At 31.1% G+C, this 20,597-nt stretch overlaps 1 protein-coding gene and 2 long non-coding RNA genes across 3 annotated transcripts; 1 reads left to right on the top strand and 2 right to left on the bottom strand.

Moving 5' to 3' along the window:
• Window positions 1–390: 390 nt before the first annotated feature.
• Window positions 391–743, bottom strand: LOC148178437 (uncharacterized). Its single transcript, XR_015769685.1, has 2 exons — window positions 668–743; window positions 391–614 (listed from the first exon to the last, which is right to left on the bottom strand). It is a non-coding gene; the product is annotated as an uncharacterized LOC148178437 (long non-coding RNA).
• Window positions 744–9,034: 8,291 nt separating this feature from the next.
• Window positions 9,035–10,082, top strand: LOC148178436 (uncharacterized). The gene has a single exon (XM_088030259.1). It carries the CDS (start codon window positions 9,085–9,087, stop codon window positions 9,691–9,693), a length of 609 nt encoding a protein of 202 aa, XP_087886385.1. The 5' UTR covers window positions 9,035–9,084; the 3' UTR covers window positions 9,694–10,082.
• A 7,485-nt stretch (window positions 10,083–17,567) lies between these two features.
• LOC148178435 (uncharacterized) lies at window positions 17,568–17,985 on the bottom strand. Its single transcript, XR_015769684.1, has 2 exons — window positions 17,879–17,985; window positions 17,568–17,828 (listed from the first exon to the last, which is right to left on the bottom strand). It is a non-coding gene; the product is annotated as an uncharacterized LOC148178435 (long non-coding RNA).
• Between the last annotated feature and the right edge of the window lie 2,612 nt (window positions 17,986–20,597).

Below are 20,597 nucleotides of genomic sequence, written 5' to 3'. Positions count from 1 at the left end.
AATTAGAGAAAAGTAAAAAATTCTTTTGAAGCCGATTTGAAAAATTTAAACTGTTTGGAAAATAAGTCTACAAACGAACGTTACACCTATTTCAAATTTTAATTCTTACTTCTCTTTATTTTATTAATCTACATAATTTATAAATGTTAAAAAGGTACATATGTTTTGTTTTTTAGTTTTTTCAATTTTTTCTAATAATCTTTGGAACAATCTTGTATCGACGCTTACAAGCTAGATAATTGAATAAACTTACGATACAACTCATTGGGGGTTTAAATACAACCACATTTTCTTACTTTTTTACTTTACTTCTTGAAGTTAAAGATTTCGATGTTTTCGTTGGTCGTACATAAAGGTGAATGTGAATAAAGGTAAATAAGTAGAAGCAGAGAATTTTTATTGTATATTTGGCATCCTAAACCTAACTGACGTATTCACAAGATCCAGCATCAATGTTATCAATAATATCCAACACCATAAGCATAGGGGACAGCAGCATAGCCTCCGTAGTAGGAGCCATATCCTCCTACTCCACCATAATACAATTGGGGTTGAGGTCCAGGAGCGGCCTTAGGGAGGGCGAAAGCGAAAGCCACAAGAGCCAAGAACAACAACTGAAAAATAACAACAATTAGACTACAGACAAGTAATAAAAATGTTAACTTACGATTTTGAACATGATGAAAGTATGTTTTCGACTTGTAAATCAAATCTGATTGTTCATCCGATTCTGAGAAGATTTTATAGTTGTTAGATTAGAGGGGGTGTGTCGGTTTGGAGGTAAAACAAAACGTATGACACACACCCATTATTCAAAGATGTTAATTGGGTTAGTTTTTTGTTGTATTAAGATATGTTAAAATAGTTTTTGCTACCATGTACCGCGAACTTGCTTTTTAATTTTAATTATGATATGGTGTCTTTTGTCAGATGTTGTAAACAATTTTCGTAAAAAGACAACACCAACTGCTCTTTAATGTTGTTAAATGTTAAAGGTTAGGAGCGCAGAGTTAAAAGATTTTCAAAGGATAAGATAACAATAGAATCCGCAATGTGAGCTTTTTACACAGCTCGTTAGGAAGTCGTAATATAGAAATATGACTACAAATCGATGTGAAAATTGTAAAGAATCTTAAAATAATGATAATGGAGCAAAGGAGGCAAACGTTTATTTGGATTCAACTCAAAAGTGCCTATTCAGACTTTCTGTATTTTTGGAAAACAAAAATAAAGTCACGTTGTCCAGGTAGATTAATTAGATGAGAACGTACCTACCCAATTCTGCTTAATCCTGAGAATATGAACAGAATTTCAGATGCCAGATTTGATACAATAAACGTTATATGTAGTAGTAAACTTTTACTTACCGCCCAAGGGCAGTAAAGAGATTTTCCGTTTTGACAATAAGTCCGGGCAGTAAATTTCACATAATCCCGGAAAATACCATCGGTAAGTTGATGAAAATGTGAATGTCAAAAGCATTTTTTCACATTATAATTTTAAATTTTCGAAATTTTGATTATTTAGTAAAATTAAACTCACTTAATCGAGTCATGTGTAATTGGGTTAGTTATTATTTTATGCTAATTTATGGATCGTGTTTCGACATGTTGACAAACAAAACTTAATATACAAAATTTGCGTACTTGTTAATAAATTAACTGTGTTAATACAGAGAAAGATACATTAAAAAAATGGAATTTAAAGACCTATTGCTATTTCTAAAAGTTCGTTGTTACGTTTGCTGTAATGTTTTGTTATAAAACCCGTTATACAGATGTCCAAAAATTGCCGCAGCCAAAACATACCGTACAATAGAATTCAATAGTATGAACAATAATTTTCCCAAAAAAAAATGCGAATACAACTGGGCCCAATAGTTATTTAAGCGTCCAGGGTGGTATGGTCGTTTTACAAGTTGAGGCCAAAATTTGGAGCCTAAAACTCGTTAAACGATACCGCCCGTGATGGTTATTACTTAACCGCCCATGGTTCTCAAAGAGATTTACCGATTTGACAACCAAATGTCCTGCAGTAAGTCTGACATACTGCCCGAAAAACACTCTTGGTAAATTGATGAAAATGACTGATTGTGCAAAAAGTACGTTTAATTACACATAGATAACACAACAAGCAAATTTCATTAATAAAAATCTTCCGTTTCCTTTTTAAATAATATTATTGGGGATTTTTGATTGAATTAGATCTGGCAACGTATTGCCATCTGTATCAGTGGTTACACTTTACACTTATAGAGTGATTTCCATGATTGGGATTCTGTCCATTTTTTTTTGTCTTTTGATTTCATGTGCGTAATGTTGCCAAATTAACACTGATAAATGCTCTTATATCCAAAAATATCAAAAATGGTTGATTAAAATTTACTAAAATCTACTGCCAAGTAGCTAGCTAAAATAATAAATTAATTGAGCTCTTGCTATAACAATTATTCGGAACAATTTATAATAATTTATTATCCCTAGGATCCCCATCCTATTCATGAACAGAAACATTTTTTAAATTTTTAGAACATTTTTTTTTGCATATTGCGTAGTTAAAAACCAACCAGGATGTTTGGACACTTTTTATTTAATAAGAAACTTCTGTGAAATTTGAGATTACATCATTACAGATATATAGATCAAGAAACGTTTGATGTCATGGTGTAATTATTTTATTTTTTTCGGCATGATTATTAGTGGTCCAGATTTACATAGATCGGTTATAAGAAAACAGGATGCGTTTTTTAAGAAAGTTACATAACTTGGAAAATTATAGTAGCTCCACCCGCAAGAAGTGACACATGGTAACATAAATCAAAACAACAATAGATGTGGATGTTGAATATTTATGACAATATACCACATTTTAACTAATTTAACGTAGGTAAACCACATTCTACATACAAAATAGGATCTTATTAAATTGTAAAGAGAATAATATTCCGGGTTTATTTATAGCAATTTGTTTTGAATTTTACACATTTTACGTTCTGTTTATATAAGTCCACAAAATTAATAATTAAGTATGCAAGAAGCAACTCGTGACACAATTTGTCAACACAGCCTTGTATTATGCACGAAGTCCGTTTAAGCATACAAAATCCCAGTTTATACATTTCAAAATTGACCATCTCAACAATCTAAAGAATGTTCCGGAATAATTTGATTGCCATTACAAAAAATAATATTTAAAACTGGCCATCATACATTTTTAACAACCAGAAACATGAAATTGACATTTAAAGCGTCAGGTTTATAAAGTATCACCTTTTTTTACACATTTTTGTAAACAACTTCGTCACAATATTGTGACATTTTTTAAACAAACTATAAATTTTACAATCCTTTGTTTCTATGTTAAAATTCATCAAAAGTTGAAATAGATTCGACGATAGTTGGTCTCAATTCGCCGCGGGTTACTATTGAACTTCAAAAAATGTTTGAATGCCAAGGCCTCTAATTATACGAAATATTTAGAATTTATGTAACAATTAGTGTGGCCATTTGTTAGAATTTTTATGACGGTAGTGCACTCAGCTCATCACTATTTAAATACACCAAAAAAGTTATATTAATATTAAATACTACAACTTGTCACATTTACGGTTTTGGGACCGTTTCAAAATAGGATAGCTCACAATACCAGAACAAAACTAGTTCAGTAGCGAAGGTCGGTTTTTAAAAAAAACCGTTCGCGGTGACAATGTGGTCGCTTAATCACCTACACGTTTCGCAGGCGTCATCAGTAGATATATCCTGATTAAAGATACAAAGGATGTTAATGCCCTACCAGATGGGAACCACGCCCGTCGTTTTTACAGACTCCATGGTCGACCGCTTTTTTCAGATAATTCACGGTTCAGTTGAAAAATATTCCATAAAGAATTTTAAGTAGTTTTATAAAAATATGAAAACGAGTTACCCCTTATTATCATACATATCCTATAATCTAGAAGGATCCGCTGTTTTAAATCCTCAAAGAGTTGATTGTTGTCCAAGGCAAACAGGGACACTTTTTCATTTTTATTTGTTTATTCTCTTCTTTTTTAATTTTGAACTTCCTGTATTTAAGTGACGAGGACTGTGTGTAATGCTAATGTTTCTAATTCCTAAACACTTTCAAATCAAAATTATTGGCGGTTGGTAAAATTTTTCAATAAATATTTTTTAAATTTAGCTTTAACAAATCGTTACGTTGATTTATTCAAAAAGTTTTTAAAATTTGTAATAAACTTGCTTTGGAGATTTATAAAATTTGTTAAATTGATTTTCAGATGACTCAAATACTAGAACTTGTATTTGAATTAATATTTCTTCTTGTAGATGATCAAACAGTTATATCACAATGAATGTTAATTTTAATGCAAACATGTATAAGGTGTTGCCTATACACAAAAAACTAAATATGATCGGTGGTCGATACGAGTTTCCTTTTCATCTTCAAAAAGTATGTGTAGTAAGTACATACATCATACACTTCGTTATTATAAATAAAGTAAGAAAATAAGTTAAACTCGTAATTTAATTGTCATATGATTGGCGGAAAAACTATCACATGTCACTTTAACTTGATGTTAAATCTTTTATTTAACTAGATTTAAATTACTTTCTGTAAACCAGCCCTTATTGTATCGTAAAAAACAAATTGTAGAAAAACGTTTACTGGAAAAGTGGAAAATCACTTCTAAAGCGGAATGATCTCCTGAGTCCGAATCTGAATATTCTGCAGTTTTTCTTAAAAACTTGCAAAGTTATGGAATTGCTCGACAGTGTTTTGGAAAGCCGATTTAATAAGTTTTCCAACGACCTACTAAGGTTGGTTATTCCTATTGAGATTTTTGCAAAACTGAGTCTATGTACAAAAAAAAATTCTTTTATTTTCATATGCAACTTGAATATAACTCAAAAATTATTTATTACATGGATTTTTCATTGTTATATGCATCATTGAAATCTTGCCTTTTTGACGCACTGACTTATCGTTTAGGAGTTACAGAACAAAAAAAAAAGTTTTCAAAAAAATTAAAACTTTTGTCTGTTTTTGGCGATTTTATTATGAAACCAATGTAATCGCTTACAAAATCGTAATTTCTAGACACATTAAAGTTTAAAGAGTCTTTAATGCTAACGCAGACTAAAATGATGCATGTTAAGAAAAGTCTTAATAAAATGTTAAAAAAAAATTGTTCAAAATTTTCTGAGAAACACAATCGGTCGCTGTTAAACATAAACACTCGCCAATCTGTTGAAAATGTCGCACAAAATGAAAAGGTGGATGTCACTAAAAATGTATTTTTTCCAATTTTACTTTTTTCGGGCAAATATATTATTAATTTCACGAAAATTTTAGCTGAGGTAAAAAAAATTATTAATAAGAATTAATACGAAAACCTTTTCAAACTTAATTCATTAAAAAATTCCAGCAGTAAAACTACAATTTTGTAAACATTCAAAGTCAAATTTTTTGCAAAACCTTTGAATGTTAACAAAACGTAATTTTTTAATATTACATTTAAAATCGAAGTACGAGTATGTACATACCAAATTAGGAGTTTTATACAAAAGTGGATCAAACAATTTTTTATTTTAAATTTATTACATTTATTAATTTATTAATATTTAAGTTTTCTAAACTTTTATTAATTTCTCGTAAATATCGCAAAAACAAACTCCTCCGGCAACTTGTATAGGTAAACTTAGTTCGTTGGAAAGCTTTTTTAATTACTTTTCATTGCTTGAGTAAAAATATCGTTAAAAATTTGAAGACAAGTGTAAATAAAACTACATATTAAATTATTTGGTGTCCATCTTCAACAAACAAATTATCCACTTCTTTATTAAAGAAAAAAATACCTGATATTCTATCATTTATTTTTTGTGACGCTTGTAATGAAGAACGCAATACCTTCAAGCGACAGTAACTTATACAGATGGTCTTTGACCTCTTATTTTTATGACAAAATACAAGTCGTAAAAAAAATAGGTTGATTTTTGTATTCCACAAAAAAGGACAATAGCGAGGAGCATATTATCGCGTCGAGACTCAAACATATAAGGTTTCTGTCGATGTCCTCATACATTGATTTAAATTTTAATTCAAAACGAATAAAGAGAGAATCCTTAATTTCACCTTCATGTACATGTTTTATTACAATTCTTTTTGTGTTATTTTTAGAGGTCGATGCATATCATGATATCAAATAAATAGGAACTAATAAAATATAAAGATAAACGTAGGTGTTCATTAGATATAAAGTTCCTTATTTTGAAGATTAATAATACACTACTAATAATTTTTATAAATATTTTTCTTAATTTAGTAGCTATTTCTGAAACATTTTTCTTGTTTATCCATAACCTGCGACAACCATTTGGTAAATCACCCGTAGTGAACTAAACGAGTTCATTACAATTACGTTTTCTCTGAACAGCAAATCAACCTTTATTCAGTTTATATTGCGACTCTTGCCTCGTTATTCAATATTTGTTTCGTTGACCAAGGACAAGATCATTACAATTATTACAATCTATTTTTTACTAAATTTCTCTAATTGAACATTGAATATCCCTGTACTTTAGAGTCGGCCATTAACTTCCCTTCAAGACTATTTCCAAAATATCAAGTTTTTATCCGTTTTCTTTACGATATAAATTGGTTAAACATCCACCAGATTATTAAACTTAGTTTTTTATCACTGTGGGTTGATTAGCTTCTCTAAAAACAGCAAAACTTTGAAAAATCGTTTTCTTTGTAAATTGAATAAACGAGGTCGACGAAAGTTATATCCGTTTCGTGGAATTGAACCTTTACTACTTTAAGGTAAACATTAAAAATGTTTGAAATTCGAATTGTTTTTTCATAGACATATTTTCATTTTAATTCAAAGCCAAATAATAAAAAAACACTGGGAAATTTCTGGGAATAAAATTGAAATAATTAGTAGTAATTTTATTAATTAATTAAATAAAACTAGATCATAATTTAATCTGCTTTAAATGTAACTTTAAAATATCTATAAATGTTAAAAAAATTATTTTTGTGTACCTTTTTAAACGTTTTCTATCTGTTTCACCTCGCGGTGAGATGTTGGAGTTCCAATAATTCAGTTTTTATCTTTATCAAAATAAAACTGAAAAGTTGATGATTACGAGAGCCTCTTTGGCATCTCATCGGTATAATAATTTTACAAGAAATGATATGAATACAACACGTTTTGCTTTGACTGTTTAAAATGATTGAGTTACTCAGAAACATTCTCTCCCTACCAAACAATCCTCGGTATGTAAACTGGGGTGAAAAAAGGTGGTGGCTTGAACACTATCAACAAAGTAATTATTCAATATTTAATCAAGAAGGAAATATAGCTTGTCCAAAAATGTATATCAACTTTCCCATTTCAGATATTAATTACAACGTAAAGCTGGTAATTAAAGACAAACTATTAATTTTAAAGTCAGGAAGAATTTGTTTATGACATTCAATCAGCACGTGCTGCGGTTAACTCTATTTCAGTGAAGCAAAATACTGTAAAATAAATTATATATTTACTATTTCCAATACTGTAATTTGTTTAGAATTATAATAATTATTATTTAACAAAGAATTCAACTTAAAACAAAAAGGGCCGGTTTACATAATAATTTAATTAAAATTGAGTTAATTTCCAAGTAATTTAACAATAGCTGGCATTTGATTGACAGAAAAACCTTCACATGCAAGTTTAAAACGATGTTGAGTATTAATTTAATCGAAATTAAAAGATTTAACTTCGTTTTTGTAAACCAGCCCTTAATCAATGTGAATATAATTGGAGAAATTCACCATTTGTTAAAAACATTTAAAAATTGTAAAAGATTAAAAAACCCGGAAACAGCTCACTTGTAGAGATTCGACAATTTTTATTTAACCCGGCGCCTCCGCCAGAGTTTAACCCAACACCTAAAAATATCGATTCCATAAACGTGACGTTCCTAAAATGAAATGAAGCCGCATGTTTCGGGATTAGTAAACACAAAAAATATAAAGAAAAGAAATATAAATTAGGTATAGAAAAATATCGAAAGCACTGTTTACTATTGAACCTAGAAGTACGTCCACGTGAAGTGGCAATATTACGTAGGCATAAAATTAATTAATAATTTGGTTGAGTAACGTGATCATAGAAAGGAAATACAACGTGAAATATCACGTTATTCGCAGGAAAATGTTACAGGTGCGTAAGGAACTTCACGTGAACAATAATACTCAGTACACAATAATTGCATCATACAGTGTGGTTTTTTAAATGGCCACAGAAATTATCATGTTAAATTATCAACCTAATGTTAACTTTTGTTCGGATGAAGAATTAGATTTAAAAATTTTACATAATATAATTTAAAATCTCTTTTTTCAATTGCACTAAGAAAACGTTTGTAATAAAAATTAGTATTTCAAAAATTTTAATTGTTTACAGATTTTGTTGCCATTGTTTGAGTGGCAATTAAAAGATTATAAAAATGTTTCTTATTTTAAAAATGTCTTGTAAACTCGTATTCTAAACTGGTCATCATGCAGTAAAGAATACCAAACTTTTTAAACTTGTTTCTTAAATAACAAATTTTTTTAGAGATAACTTTTAAAATCATGATTTTTGATAATGAAGAAGGAAATGTGATTTTGTGTAAATATTTCTAGCCCCGTTCTTCCTCTTAACAAAAGTTAACATGCGATGGAAAATTTAACACGCAAATTCCTATAGATAGTGCTAGTAGAACGTATATGCGTTTATAAACAAATTTCAAAACTTGTGTAAACTGCAACACCACCGGCGATAGATATTTACGTTAAAACAACAGTAAAGTCATAAACTGCGTAATACAGCACCTGTCAGACAAATATTCCGTGTTATCGCATTGAACATCTCGTCTCATCATCATTTATTAGCTGCACGTCGATATTCCTTCGTCTAGTCCACGTGCTTTTTCCCCCCCCACCACTCCAAGGCGTGCGCCCAGATTCAACCCCACATGTCGGAGTTATAAAACTCGACGTAAACACCACAGCCACAGTTTCATCTACCCTTCGCTAGTGTAAAGTACGATGAATTCCGTGATTACCTCTGAAGACAACGCTATGATCATGATGATTAATTCAACAGACACTAGAAGTGTTTCTTCGATGACTCCGTCGCCTTCGAGAGAAATTAAAGGCATAAGATTATTCCGAGCCATCAGCAAAAGACTTGCTCGTCGTTCCCATGAAGATTTGAATTCTAATGCGGACAGTGAAAGCAGATCTTCTAGCTCAGATTCTTGCTCATCAACGAAAAAGGAGGGACATCTATCTGTAGATTCGGGGTTTCGATCATTTTCTCCAAATCACCTGTCCAGCAGCTCCAGTGATGCAGGAAGCGATATCCAGGTGAGACCTAGACACCATCATTCCACTTCGGCCGACAGCATTAGAAAAGTTTTCCAAAATTTGAATCTGAATACGCGCTCGCAGAGTTGTACCAATACCAAAGAAGCCAAGAGAAAAAACAGCAAGAAATCTACTCCGAAGAGGATATTAAGATCTCCAGTGACTTACACTTATGTGAAAGGATTATCTGGGCTTCCAACGCAAAGGATCCCCAAACATCAAGCTAGAATGTACATGAATAATTCTTGCGGTTGCACCATACAATACATGGCTGGGTTAAACCGGTAATTGAAAAAAAGATAGACAGTTTTGAGTGACTGCAGCAATATGTGCTTCTTTTATCCTAATAAGTAAGACTGTAAATGGAACTTGTTCCAATCTCTTATTTTATAAGAGTTGTAAATAAATCAACCGTTTTATAATGTTAAGGTTTTGTTGTAGTTCACTATACCTACTTAAACTCATGTATACTATAATAAGGGACTCAAATTAACAATTGTCATAGCATTCAACTAAATTATATTATTGCACCAATGTCGTTTTATAATGGTACAAAATTATGTATGCCTACTATTATAAGGATATAAGGTTCAGTATATTTAAACCATAATTTTATAGTTTCCTATTGAAGCACTGACTATTGAAATTATGCATCTCCCCCCACTTAGTGCCTTGTAGCTGTCAATCCTAATAAACAATTAAGATTAACTGACTTTTATTCCCTTCTCTGCAGATTAAGTTTCATCAAAACCTGATTTTTAATCTTAAAGTTCAATGAAATGAAAATAAAGGTCGTTTAAAATATTGTTACAACAATCTGTTTCTGTGGTAAAAATTCGTTTAAAATTTTAAAGGAACTTTAGAAACTAGTCCTAAAAAAGCAAAAAAATCTTAATATTATTTTAGTTTAATTTTAATACATAAAAAACAACAACTTTATTAAAAGCAACTGATTTATTCGTTGACCCGGCGCATCCACCATTTTTTAAATTGTTTGATATTTTTAGAAACTTTACATTATTTGCAGTAAATACATTAGAAATTTATTTGTAATTAACGACTCTGCCACTTTAAATTTATTAGAGACCAAAAAGTAAATAATTCCACAATTACTATTTTAATAAAAAAGAATTATCTACGTATTTTATAGAATCGGTTTCATGGTTTTCGAAAATTTTAATATTTACACAATATCAATTATATTAATACTTAGTACTAAAAACTTGCTAAATGAACTGTATTTATAATTAATTTATTACATTTGAAGACTTGACATAAATAACGGGCTAAGCGCCATTTGAAAAATCACACTCACGCATGACTTTTTTAATCATTTTCTTTTATACTAAACATTGCCATATTAACCTGAGGGCAAAAATTGTATTATTAGACTTTGGGTAATAGGCTTGCAATACAATTTTTGCCGTCAGGTTAATAGGACAATGCCTAGTTTAAACGAAAATGTTTAATAATTTCAAAATTTGAAATGGCGCTTTATGTCAAGTTTTTATTTATTATATTTATGCAGCTATTAACAGTACGAAATAATCCTATTTATTTAAACAAACAGTGTTATAATGTCAACTAATTTCAATAGATAGGTCTTTTGACAAAACGTAACAAAACTAAATATAAATTCATTCGTGTTTATTCGCTCAGATCTCAAATAGACATCCCAATTACTTTATGACGACGAAATTATTTCTTTGAATGTAAATTCCTGTAAGTGTTCATCCAGGAATAAAATTTCTTCTTTATGTCGTACCGAGTTTAACGACCTCTAGCCTAATTCAATTGGGGGTTTTCATATTACAATTTTATTTGTGGAACCTAAAAATAATTCAATTCTTTTTTACGACGAAATAATTGAATTCTTTGTTGCAGATTCACGTGTAGAAAAATGTGAAAAAACTCGATTAAAGTATAAATGAAGAATCTTTATTAGTTTCATTATAAAGAATATTTATAGAATTAATACATAGGTATCAAAGACAAATCTGAATCAAAATTTATAACCATTAATTAATGCGATAAAAAATCAATTTCTTTGTTCTTTGATTTTTTTTTAACATTTTTTTGGTACTATGAGGGACAGCTGTAGATTAGTTCCAGACAGCTGTAGATAGGAAGGCCGTAATTTCTCTAAACACCAAATCGATCTTTCGGTTTTTAAAATTTTGACATAAAAATTAAAATTTTCGCAAAAAGCAATTGTAATTTAATAGTTTTTATACAGCGTTTTTTTTTTGTTCTACTGCCAACCTTTAGTAGTTCTCCGGCCCGCTGAGCTATTTTTTCTTAAGAGTCCGTAGGTGTAAAGTCTAATGTTCAACAACTGTATAAAGTGTCAATTTCGATGTCGTCGTGCATAAGCGTTTTGTACATTTAGCGCCACGCTATTTTACTACCAAACCATTCTGCTTTATGGGATAAATTTATAACAATGATTTCTGCTTATTGTCTCATCTAAATGTAGGTGTTTTATTCGCCAATGCATTGAACATATCTTATCTTAGACTATTGTTTTATGCTCCATTATGTTCATTGAATATTGAGATCGTTATGAATGAAGTCGATACATGTCATTTCATGCAGAACACAGCAAAAACGATTTACTGAAAGCAACTTTGTTTGATAAACATAAAAGTATATATAGGTAGACAGTTATAAATTTTTCACCTAAACAATTTTTTACCACAAAATCCAGAGGTCTATAATAATACTTTCAATCAGTTTATTAAACTCTTACAAAGACTGATTAATAACGTTGAGAAAAACATATTTCTTCAAGTTTCATTAATCATTTACATCTTCTAAAATACATTCTACAAACAAAATATCATCGACCTCGCCCCGGTCACCGACCTACTTTCTACAAGGGATGACCTACTTTGACTTGCAGCTTACACCTCCCATGACGTCATTACTTCCCCTTCTGACGTCATTTAACTCATCCAGGTCACCCAGACAACCAATCAAATTCAAATTTTTTAAATCAATTGACTAATTTATGGTTGCAAGTAGGGTGACATCTGGAAAAGAAAATCAAATTAGAATACCATTATTGCTTAAAGGATTTTAAATTTAATTGTAAGTGTAGTTTCTGTATAAGGTTGTAACTAACCTTGTTACACATGCTTTGTAGCAAAATTTAGCGTACATCTTGCAAAAGTTTCTCAGTCAATTTTCATTTTAAACAATCTACTCAATTTGCGTTTATAAATCTGTTCCGTTATAATTTTTCTTAATTAACTAATTCCTTTATTCTATTTTTGCACCCTTTAAATAACGCGTTAATAAAACGCGTTAAATTTTGCATACATTCTCCACGGTAATTAAGTTACTAGGCCAAATTGCAAATAAACCCTCCCTCTGCTCCTTAAAACAGGTGCGTTTATTCTTAGCCCCAAGCAGAATTTCGCGTTTTAACGATCTGTGCAGCTATGACGTAAAAGATCATTCAGTATCCCAACGCTGGAATGACCCAGTGACCCCAAATTTCATCCCCACCAAATTCATTCAGGTCCCGTAGTTTACCGCTCCCGACTTTTCCCGGCCTAAATATAGCTCAAGAGTCAACGAACTTCCAATCTAGGTTGTCGATTCTGCTGGCTCCTGCTTTCCTCCCCGCTTAGCTCTATTCGGGTTAGAGAATTGTCTACTGCATCACAATCAGCTCATTACTTCCAGGGAGTAACTCCTTTACGTTAGTGGATAATGAAAAAGGGTCAGGAAGTTATTTATAGAAAGTAACAATTTCATGTTGGAAATTAGGGCGAAGCTAGAGATTGTACAGGTGAAATTTTCGGTTGTTATTATTGTTTAAAACTGAAAGAAATATTAGGCTTAATTGAACGAGCTCAGTATTTTATTTGAAATTATTTATATAGATCCTCACTTAAAAAATATTTTTTATTTCCAGTTTAACTTTATTTTTGCCGATTTATATTTAAAATTTAAAAGTGCTGGAGGCGCTGGGTGCTCAGATCAACTTTTGGCTTAAATTTTAAAATACTTGTTTGTATTTTGCCAACCAGTTTTCGACGAATAAATTAACAAAAGTTCAGCAACTATCCCAATTTTTAAAACTGTTTTTTAATAAATTTAGCATATTTATGTGTGCTTTTTGACTGATTCCAATTAAACTTTTTCGAACGTGATTTTCAACGAAATGACGAAATAGTTACAATGTGAATTTCAGGAGCTTTGAACCGAAAGGTGTAATAGACCGTGCGCGTTGTGCTCATAACGCTTGTGGTGTTTTTAACATTTTTGACATTTTCTGTGACACGCGAGCATAAGGGTATCCAACACGACCTCGACGGTAAAAGGGAAAATTAAGATGTATTCATGTGATTCTCGTTAGTTGACGTTTGTTGAATTGTTATCATAGTAATTTTATAACTTCTTTAAGATACAATTATTACTCTATTTCATAATACAGGGTGTCTCAAAATTAGCGAATTCCGAATTCAGTGGTGCCCATAAATACTTAAAAAAAAATTAATGCGACAACATTGCAAAACTCACATCCTGAGCTACCTTATGATTTCTATTTGTATTGCTATAGTGGCACGGGTCCACCTTTTTCTACCTACTTGAAGATGTCGTAATTTTTAATTTTCGGATACAATAGCCTGTTTACACCCTCCACATTATGAGTGCAATAAGATAATATTCGACTCTAAAAGTCAGGTACGCCATGGTAAAAGCTGTCTACTATACCACAGGTCTGTTATCTGATGCCTCCAAAACCCAATACATGCCTGTGTATTCATTATTTGAATACAAATCCATCATTTGAATTAAATTTTTAGCGGGGTCACAGATTTTGACAAAATTTATAATTGCCTGCATCCATAGTAACAGACTAATTTCTAGCAAATTCTTTAAGAAATAGTTTTGCATTATTATTATCCACAATCATCTATATCATAAATAACAATAAATACTGAAATTTTTACCCTGCATTTGAAGAAAATGCAGTTCAAGAGTGCACATTCAAATCTATTAACTTTTAACATTTAACTGAAGATAAATTTTTATTTAATCTCTTGACAATATGATATGAACTGATTAACGATCTAACAATAAGTATCTATTTTTTATTAAATACATGTGCTGACAGTGTCAACTGAACGATTTTGGTTTAAGAGCACTTCACAAAAGTGATCTAATGAATGTAGTGAAACCTTAGCCAATGCAATCATTGTAAAAAACCGTATCCAATTGTGATCTGTTCTTTCGTCGTTGGTATCCGTTGTCAAAACTTAACTTAATTTTTGACGTTAAACTTTACAGGGCACACACAAAATTAAAATTAACTTACATTTTACGTCTTTGATGTTGAAAATTGGACTTTACATCTACCCGGGTTTGCTAAGATAGAAAAAACAGCTCAGCGAGTCCTAAAAACCTACGAATGCCAATTATGTTTCAGGTTGTTTTTTAATGAATTGCGCTGCCTATAAAATGTTTAAGTACGCATCTCTGGCCAAAAAATCAATTAGGCTTTTAGAAGAATTAAGACTGTCTTTCGTTGGGTCTCAACTTTCGCTTACAAGTCTTTCGGCTTTTTGCACTTACGTAAACAACTAATGTAGATACATGTATTAAATGTATTATGTATTATCTAATAAAACCGAGACAGAACAAACAACCGTCTCATCTTTACATATCAAAAATCAATCTTCAATTTAATTAACAATAATAAGAAAATTGATCTAATAAAAAAGCGAGTTTAAAGAGCTTTCTGTATTGCTTCCGCTGATAAAAGCGCAAATGTGGACGAGCACGTGACAAAGACAATTCACGTTGATTCAACACCTTTATACAACAATTCATTAAAAAGAAAAATAAATACCCTTGGCTCTACTTCTAAGGATGAAATAACGAGAATTCGTCCAGAAATTTACAAATGCTTTTATATTAAAAAACGTGGTTGTCAATCTAAATCGCATCCTTAAAATTGCCACAAATAAATTTCATTAATTATTATTATTCTTATTTTTTGCGTATAATACAACTTTCAATATTTGTAACTTAAAAAGCAATGACATGAAATTGGTAATGACATCTCGGCACAAGTGTTTGCGTGTTGTCATGTGCAAATCAACATCTAGCGTCATAAACACCACTGTCGGGAATACACGAAATTCATTAAACTTGTGATAATCAAAAAATATGGATTAGTTAAATATTTATATATATATATTTTATTTATTTATTTTATATTTTATTGTCCAGAGAGCCGTGCATCGCCGTGATACTGTATTATCAAACAATGCCACAGATCACCGGAAAAATGTTAAAAAAATCCATGTCTTCAATTTTTCGAGATATGATGGATTAAAGAGTAAAAGTTTAATGCCAAAATTAAGGATTTCTGGAAAATAATTTCACGTTCAAATGAATTTGTTACCTAAAGTACATTTTGCGCAAAAGCAAGCTGCAAAAAAAAACGGCAAATCTTGTGAAAAATGGCTGAAAACTGTTTTTTGAAGCAACAATGTCGATCAGTGTGGCTTTCTTCACATGAAACCATTACTCGTTTATAAGTCGACCTGACTAACGTCAACAATACAACAGCAATGTTACTATGGCTTTGAATACTGGAAATTAAAATTATTGGGGAAACAATTTCGCAATGTTGCCATTTTCCTAATTTTAAGTTGGTCCAACTGCCAAAACAAAGACTATGGATTTTTTTAACATTATTTTGGTACTCTGGGGGACCCAATTACCCCCTTTCAAGGTGGTGCACCACTTTCCGGGCACCTGTATAATAATTTTATTCTTATTCTGCCGATTCCCAGGAGATTAAACAATTTATATTTTCATCAGAAAAAAAATCGTATTCATAATAAATACACGGAAGTTACATTTTGATGAACTTTATATTTTATTTTTATCGGCGTAAGAGTTCAACGACCCAAATGGCACCCTCAAACCTCAAAGTTTTAATGTTTAAATTAACCGATCTACACATCAAAAGATCCTCATTATATTCATAAAAAGCTCTGCTCTTTCAAAGCGTATTCTGTAGCCATAACTTTCCCTTTTAATTTTATTGTTTTAATATTCTCTTAATTACTCAAATGTCGCATATTTTGAAAACTGAATAGTTACCTCGTTAACTCCTTTCAGACCTCCATTTTCCTTCAAGAAATTATAGTAAAGACCGTCTCGCTAATTCGTATGCCATCACTGTTGATTAATTAATCCTTCAATAACGTGATCAAAGATCACGTGTACGATACCATATACTGCAAAGCACCGACTTTCGGACACTTTTTAATCCTAACAAACGTGACGCGTTTTCCTCTTTCGTTGTGGTTAAATGTTGCTTCTTTGTTCGCAGGTCGTCATCTAAGTAGTGTTCTATTAATATCTAATGGTTTTTCCTAACGGTAATTTTCACGTGTTCTCGTAACGTGCGGAAATATCCGTTCAATTAAAATATCGGGGTAATTTCCAAAACTGTTGAACTGCAATATACATCTTTAAGTTATTAATAATAATCAAGAAGTAATCAGTACTGAAATTTAAGCACATGTAATTATACCATGCCACGTGTCCTCCGTATCGTCACGAGAACCGGTGGGTGCTTGGGGAATCTGTATGAGACATATTCGAGATCTGCTTGTTTTTGATATTTTTAAAGTGCAGAAATTATGTAATAAACGCAAAAACGATCTGCTACCTAGAGTTAAAAGTGCACAATTTTATGATTAGTTGATTATGACAAATGAGGATCGGCAGGATATAAAGATCGATTATTTCAACAGACTCGAGATCAGATTCGAGATCTGCTTGTTTTTGATATTTTTAAAGTGCAGAAATTATGTAATAAACGCAAAAACGATCTGCTACCTAGAGCTAAAAGTGCACAATTTTATGATTAGTTGATTATGACAAATGAGGATCGGCAGGATATAAAGATCGATTATTTCAACAGACGCACATAATAACCCCCGACCAGGGTCAACTAAATGTATAATGTCTACTATAATGTCTACGTAAACAACTTCTTATAAACACCAAAGCAATCGTTGAGGCTATTTTAGCTTGCTAAATTAACCACTAATTAGCAATGATCATGTTGAAGTAAACAATTTTAATGTATTCGTAATTCCATCACAACTTAAGAAAAAAAATAAATGTCCAGTTTTAAAATGATGTTTTATTAATAAAAGCTTTTCTTCCAGATTCCACATTTAAAAAGAATTTCAACAGTTCATTTATAATCTATATTTTGCACTCCAATTTTAGTAATAGAAAGAATCGTACCCTCCAAGACCATAGCCATATCCCAAACGTCCAGAATAACCTCCATACAAACCGTAGTCATAAAATTGTGGTATTGGAACCGGTGATGGTCTAGGAGCCGCTATGGTCATAGCTACAAGAGCTAATAGAATCAACTGAAACAAAGAGATTAGACATAAGGAAACACTAGACTTGAATAAATCACAATCTTGAACATTGTTAGAATGATAGTAAAATACGCACTGATACAATTCACACTTGTGCATCATTTATATGCAGTTATTGCGCAGAATTCAAGATCAAAAACTAGGCAGTAGTCAAGCTTTTTGCACAGGCAAATTATGTGCACTTCCTTTTCGCTGCATTATTGAGCAATATCACGGTCAACAAGAAAAATAAAATGTCTGTACAATGATTTGACGTTGAGTTTTATACGTGATCAAACAACAAGAATAATATTGATAATAATATTCCAATTAAAGTAGCGGTTTTGAATAGATCATCGTTTACTCATCTTGGAAACAAAATTTCACTTTTAGCCCACAATTTACACCAGTCAATAAATTTTTGAAGAAGTGGAAAGTCATTTCTAAAGCGGAAGAGCCTCCTGATTCCGAATCTAAAATTCATTTTACTCCGAATTTAGGATATATCATTGACTGAGATTTTTTTGACGCGCTGACAAATGCATTGGATCTTCTATCGTTTATAAAAACCACAGAACAAAAACATTAAAAAGCTTTTCAAAAAATTAAATTGTTTTGTTATTTTTTTGTCATTTTATTAAAAAAATCGTAATTTTTAAACACATAATAATATGGATGTAGAATCCAAAAATGTAATATTTAAAGGGTACAATTTAAAGTAGCCAAGTTGACAATTACTTCCAGTAAAACCGGTAGTATCACAAAATCAGAATTTCCGCTTACTTTTGTTCCCAAGATTTCGAATTTCCAACATTTGCAATTTTTTAAAATAATGTGTAATAAGCTCACCGTGAACCATTCTGTAGAAAAAACAAATTTTATACAGGTGTCCCAGAACGCAAGACCCATAGAGCAAGGGAGGGTGTCGACTGCAATACAGATGGTAAATTTCAAAACAAAAATTGATTTAATCAATAGTATTTGAAAAAAGATAAAAAATTAATAACAATTCCGAAAGCTTATCCTAGAAATAGAGTAAAGCGCCATCCCAATTTCTTAGGCAACGAGAGTATAACGCTCATCTGAGATAGTTTGTGTCCATAACTACCCATTTTCAAATTCTGAATTCTGTTGTGCTTTAGCTAAAAATTTTTGTTTCAAAATTTTGATTCAGAATTGTTACCTCCATAAGCCATTTTTTAAATTAAATCACGAGTGATGGCACACCTGTATTCTCGAAACAGGAATGAAGATTATTTTTGCAATTATATTAACAATAAGAGGAAAATATTTAAAACATATTTGCATTTTAGACTATTTATTTTGACAAGCATTACTGACATCAATTAATAGTATCCATATCCATAAGCATAGGGAGAAGCATAACCGTAGCCCAAAGAAGAGTATCCTAATCCTGAGTATCCATATCCAAGACCGTATCCTCCATATCCAAAGATCTGTGGGGCTGGTTTAGGAGCAGCAAGAGCCAAAGCTACGAGAGCCAAGAAAACAAACTATAAAAAAAACAATTAAAAATAATAACTGAACACTCTAACCACATACAATCTTGAACATTGTTGATAAGTTTGCTGTAACTGATTACTGACAATTCCACAAAGTGGTGGTGTTTTATATTTGAAACCGAAAACAGGAAATTTAAAATAAATATTGTTGTTCGCCGTGGTCAAATTTTAAAAACTCTCGTTGATCTTGGGTTGTTAACCACACAACTTTCATTTTTTATTCAAAACATTGCAGTCATTGCACTGCATATATAGAAACTTAATTTTTATATTACCAGTTACCTACCACCCAACGCGTCTTTCGGTAAACAAGTTTATTCTTCCAATAGTTGGTGCCCTGTTGAATTGAATTGCCTTGTGAATTTCATGACGTTCGTGGGAATCTTCTACGTTGTTTTGCAAATGTCGATTTCGACGAAGACGTCACAATCAACGTGATAAACCAAACTCAGGTTTCTTCCAAGTTTCCTGTTCATCTTATAACTTGTGATATGTTTAGATTCTTCTAACTTAAATCTTAAACTTAACTAATCTAATTGAATGGTGTCATTGCTCCGATTGTTAGAAAATTTAAAGTTCCATTTAAATTTAAATTACGTAAATGGAACGAACTCGTTAAAGTCGTCTAAATAAACAGAATGCTAACTGATTGCTAATGGTTTAAAGTCAAACTTTTGAGATTGAATTAGTATTAAAATGACTAAAATTTCAAAATTTCAGCGTTTTGAGAATATTTCACCGCCTGTAGCTAATCTTGAAAAGTTCTTTTTTTTGCGTATACTGGTTTAGTGTTAATTACTACATAAATCGCTACACGTTCGCGGTTTTCCTGCAAATGTTTACGCAATTCGTACCCGAAAATTTTCTAGAAAATAAGAAAGGTCCAGACTATTGAACTCATAGCTTGGATTATGTTACATTTATTTATTTAGGAAGGTAGATTAATTATTTATTATTCAGGCTAGAAAACCTAATAAAATTATTTTCATAACTTTACTTATTGTTTATGTCAAATAATTGCCATTTTTAGATTCGTCTTTATAAGTTTTACTAAAATCCACCAAAAAAAACACTTAAACAAAAAAAAACGTGAAATTTTGTCGCTAATAAGTCAGTTTAATCTCTAGCGACGTAGAAGAAGCAAGTTCTTAAGCGACTTCTAGCCATAACCCATGAGTTTCATATAAAATTTTATCCAACACATCTGCAAATATCTTCTAGAAGTGAGAATAATTTGAATTTCTAAATCAACTCC

Source organism: Gnatocerus cornutus, chromosome 2, assembly GCF_029298725.1.
Source record: "Gnatocerus cornutus isolate USDA-ARS CGAHR chromosome 2, icGnaCorn1.1, whole genome shotgun sequence".
Classification (NCBI taxonomy): domain Eukaryota; kingdom Metazoa; phylum Arthropoda; class Insecta; order Coleoptera; family Tenebrionidae; genus Gnatocerus; species Gnatocerus cornutus.
This window is presented reverse-complemented; position numbering and strand designations above follow the sequence as displayed.

Coding starts and splice junctions, on each gene's coding strand:
- LOC148178436 (XM_088030259.1), top strand. CDS start 9,085: ATGAATTCCGTGATTACCTCTGAAGACAACGCTATGATCATGATGATT.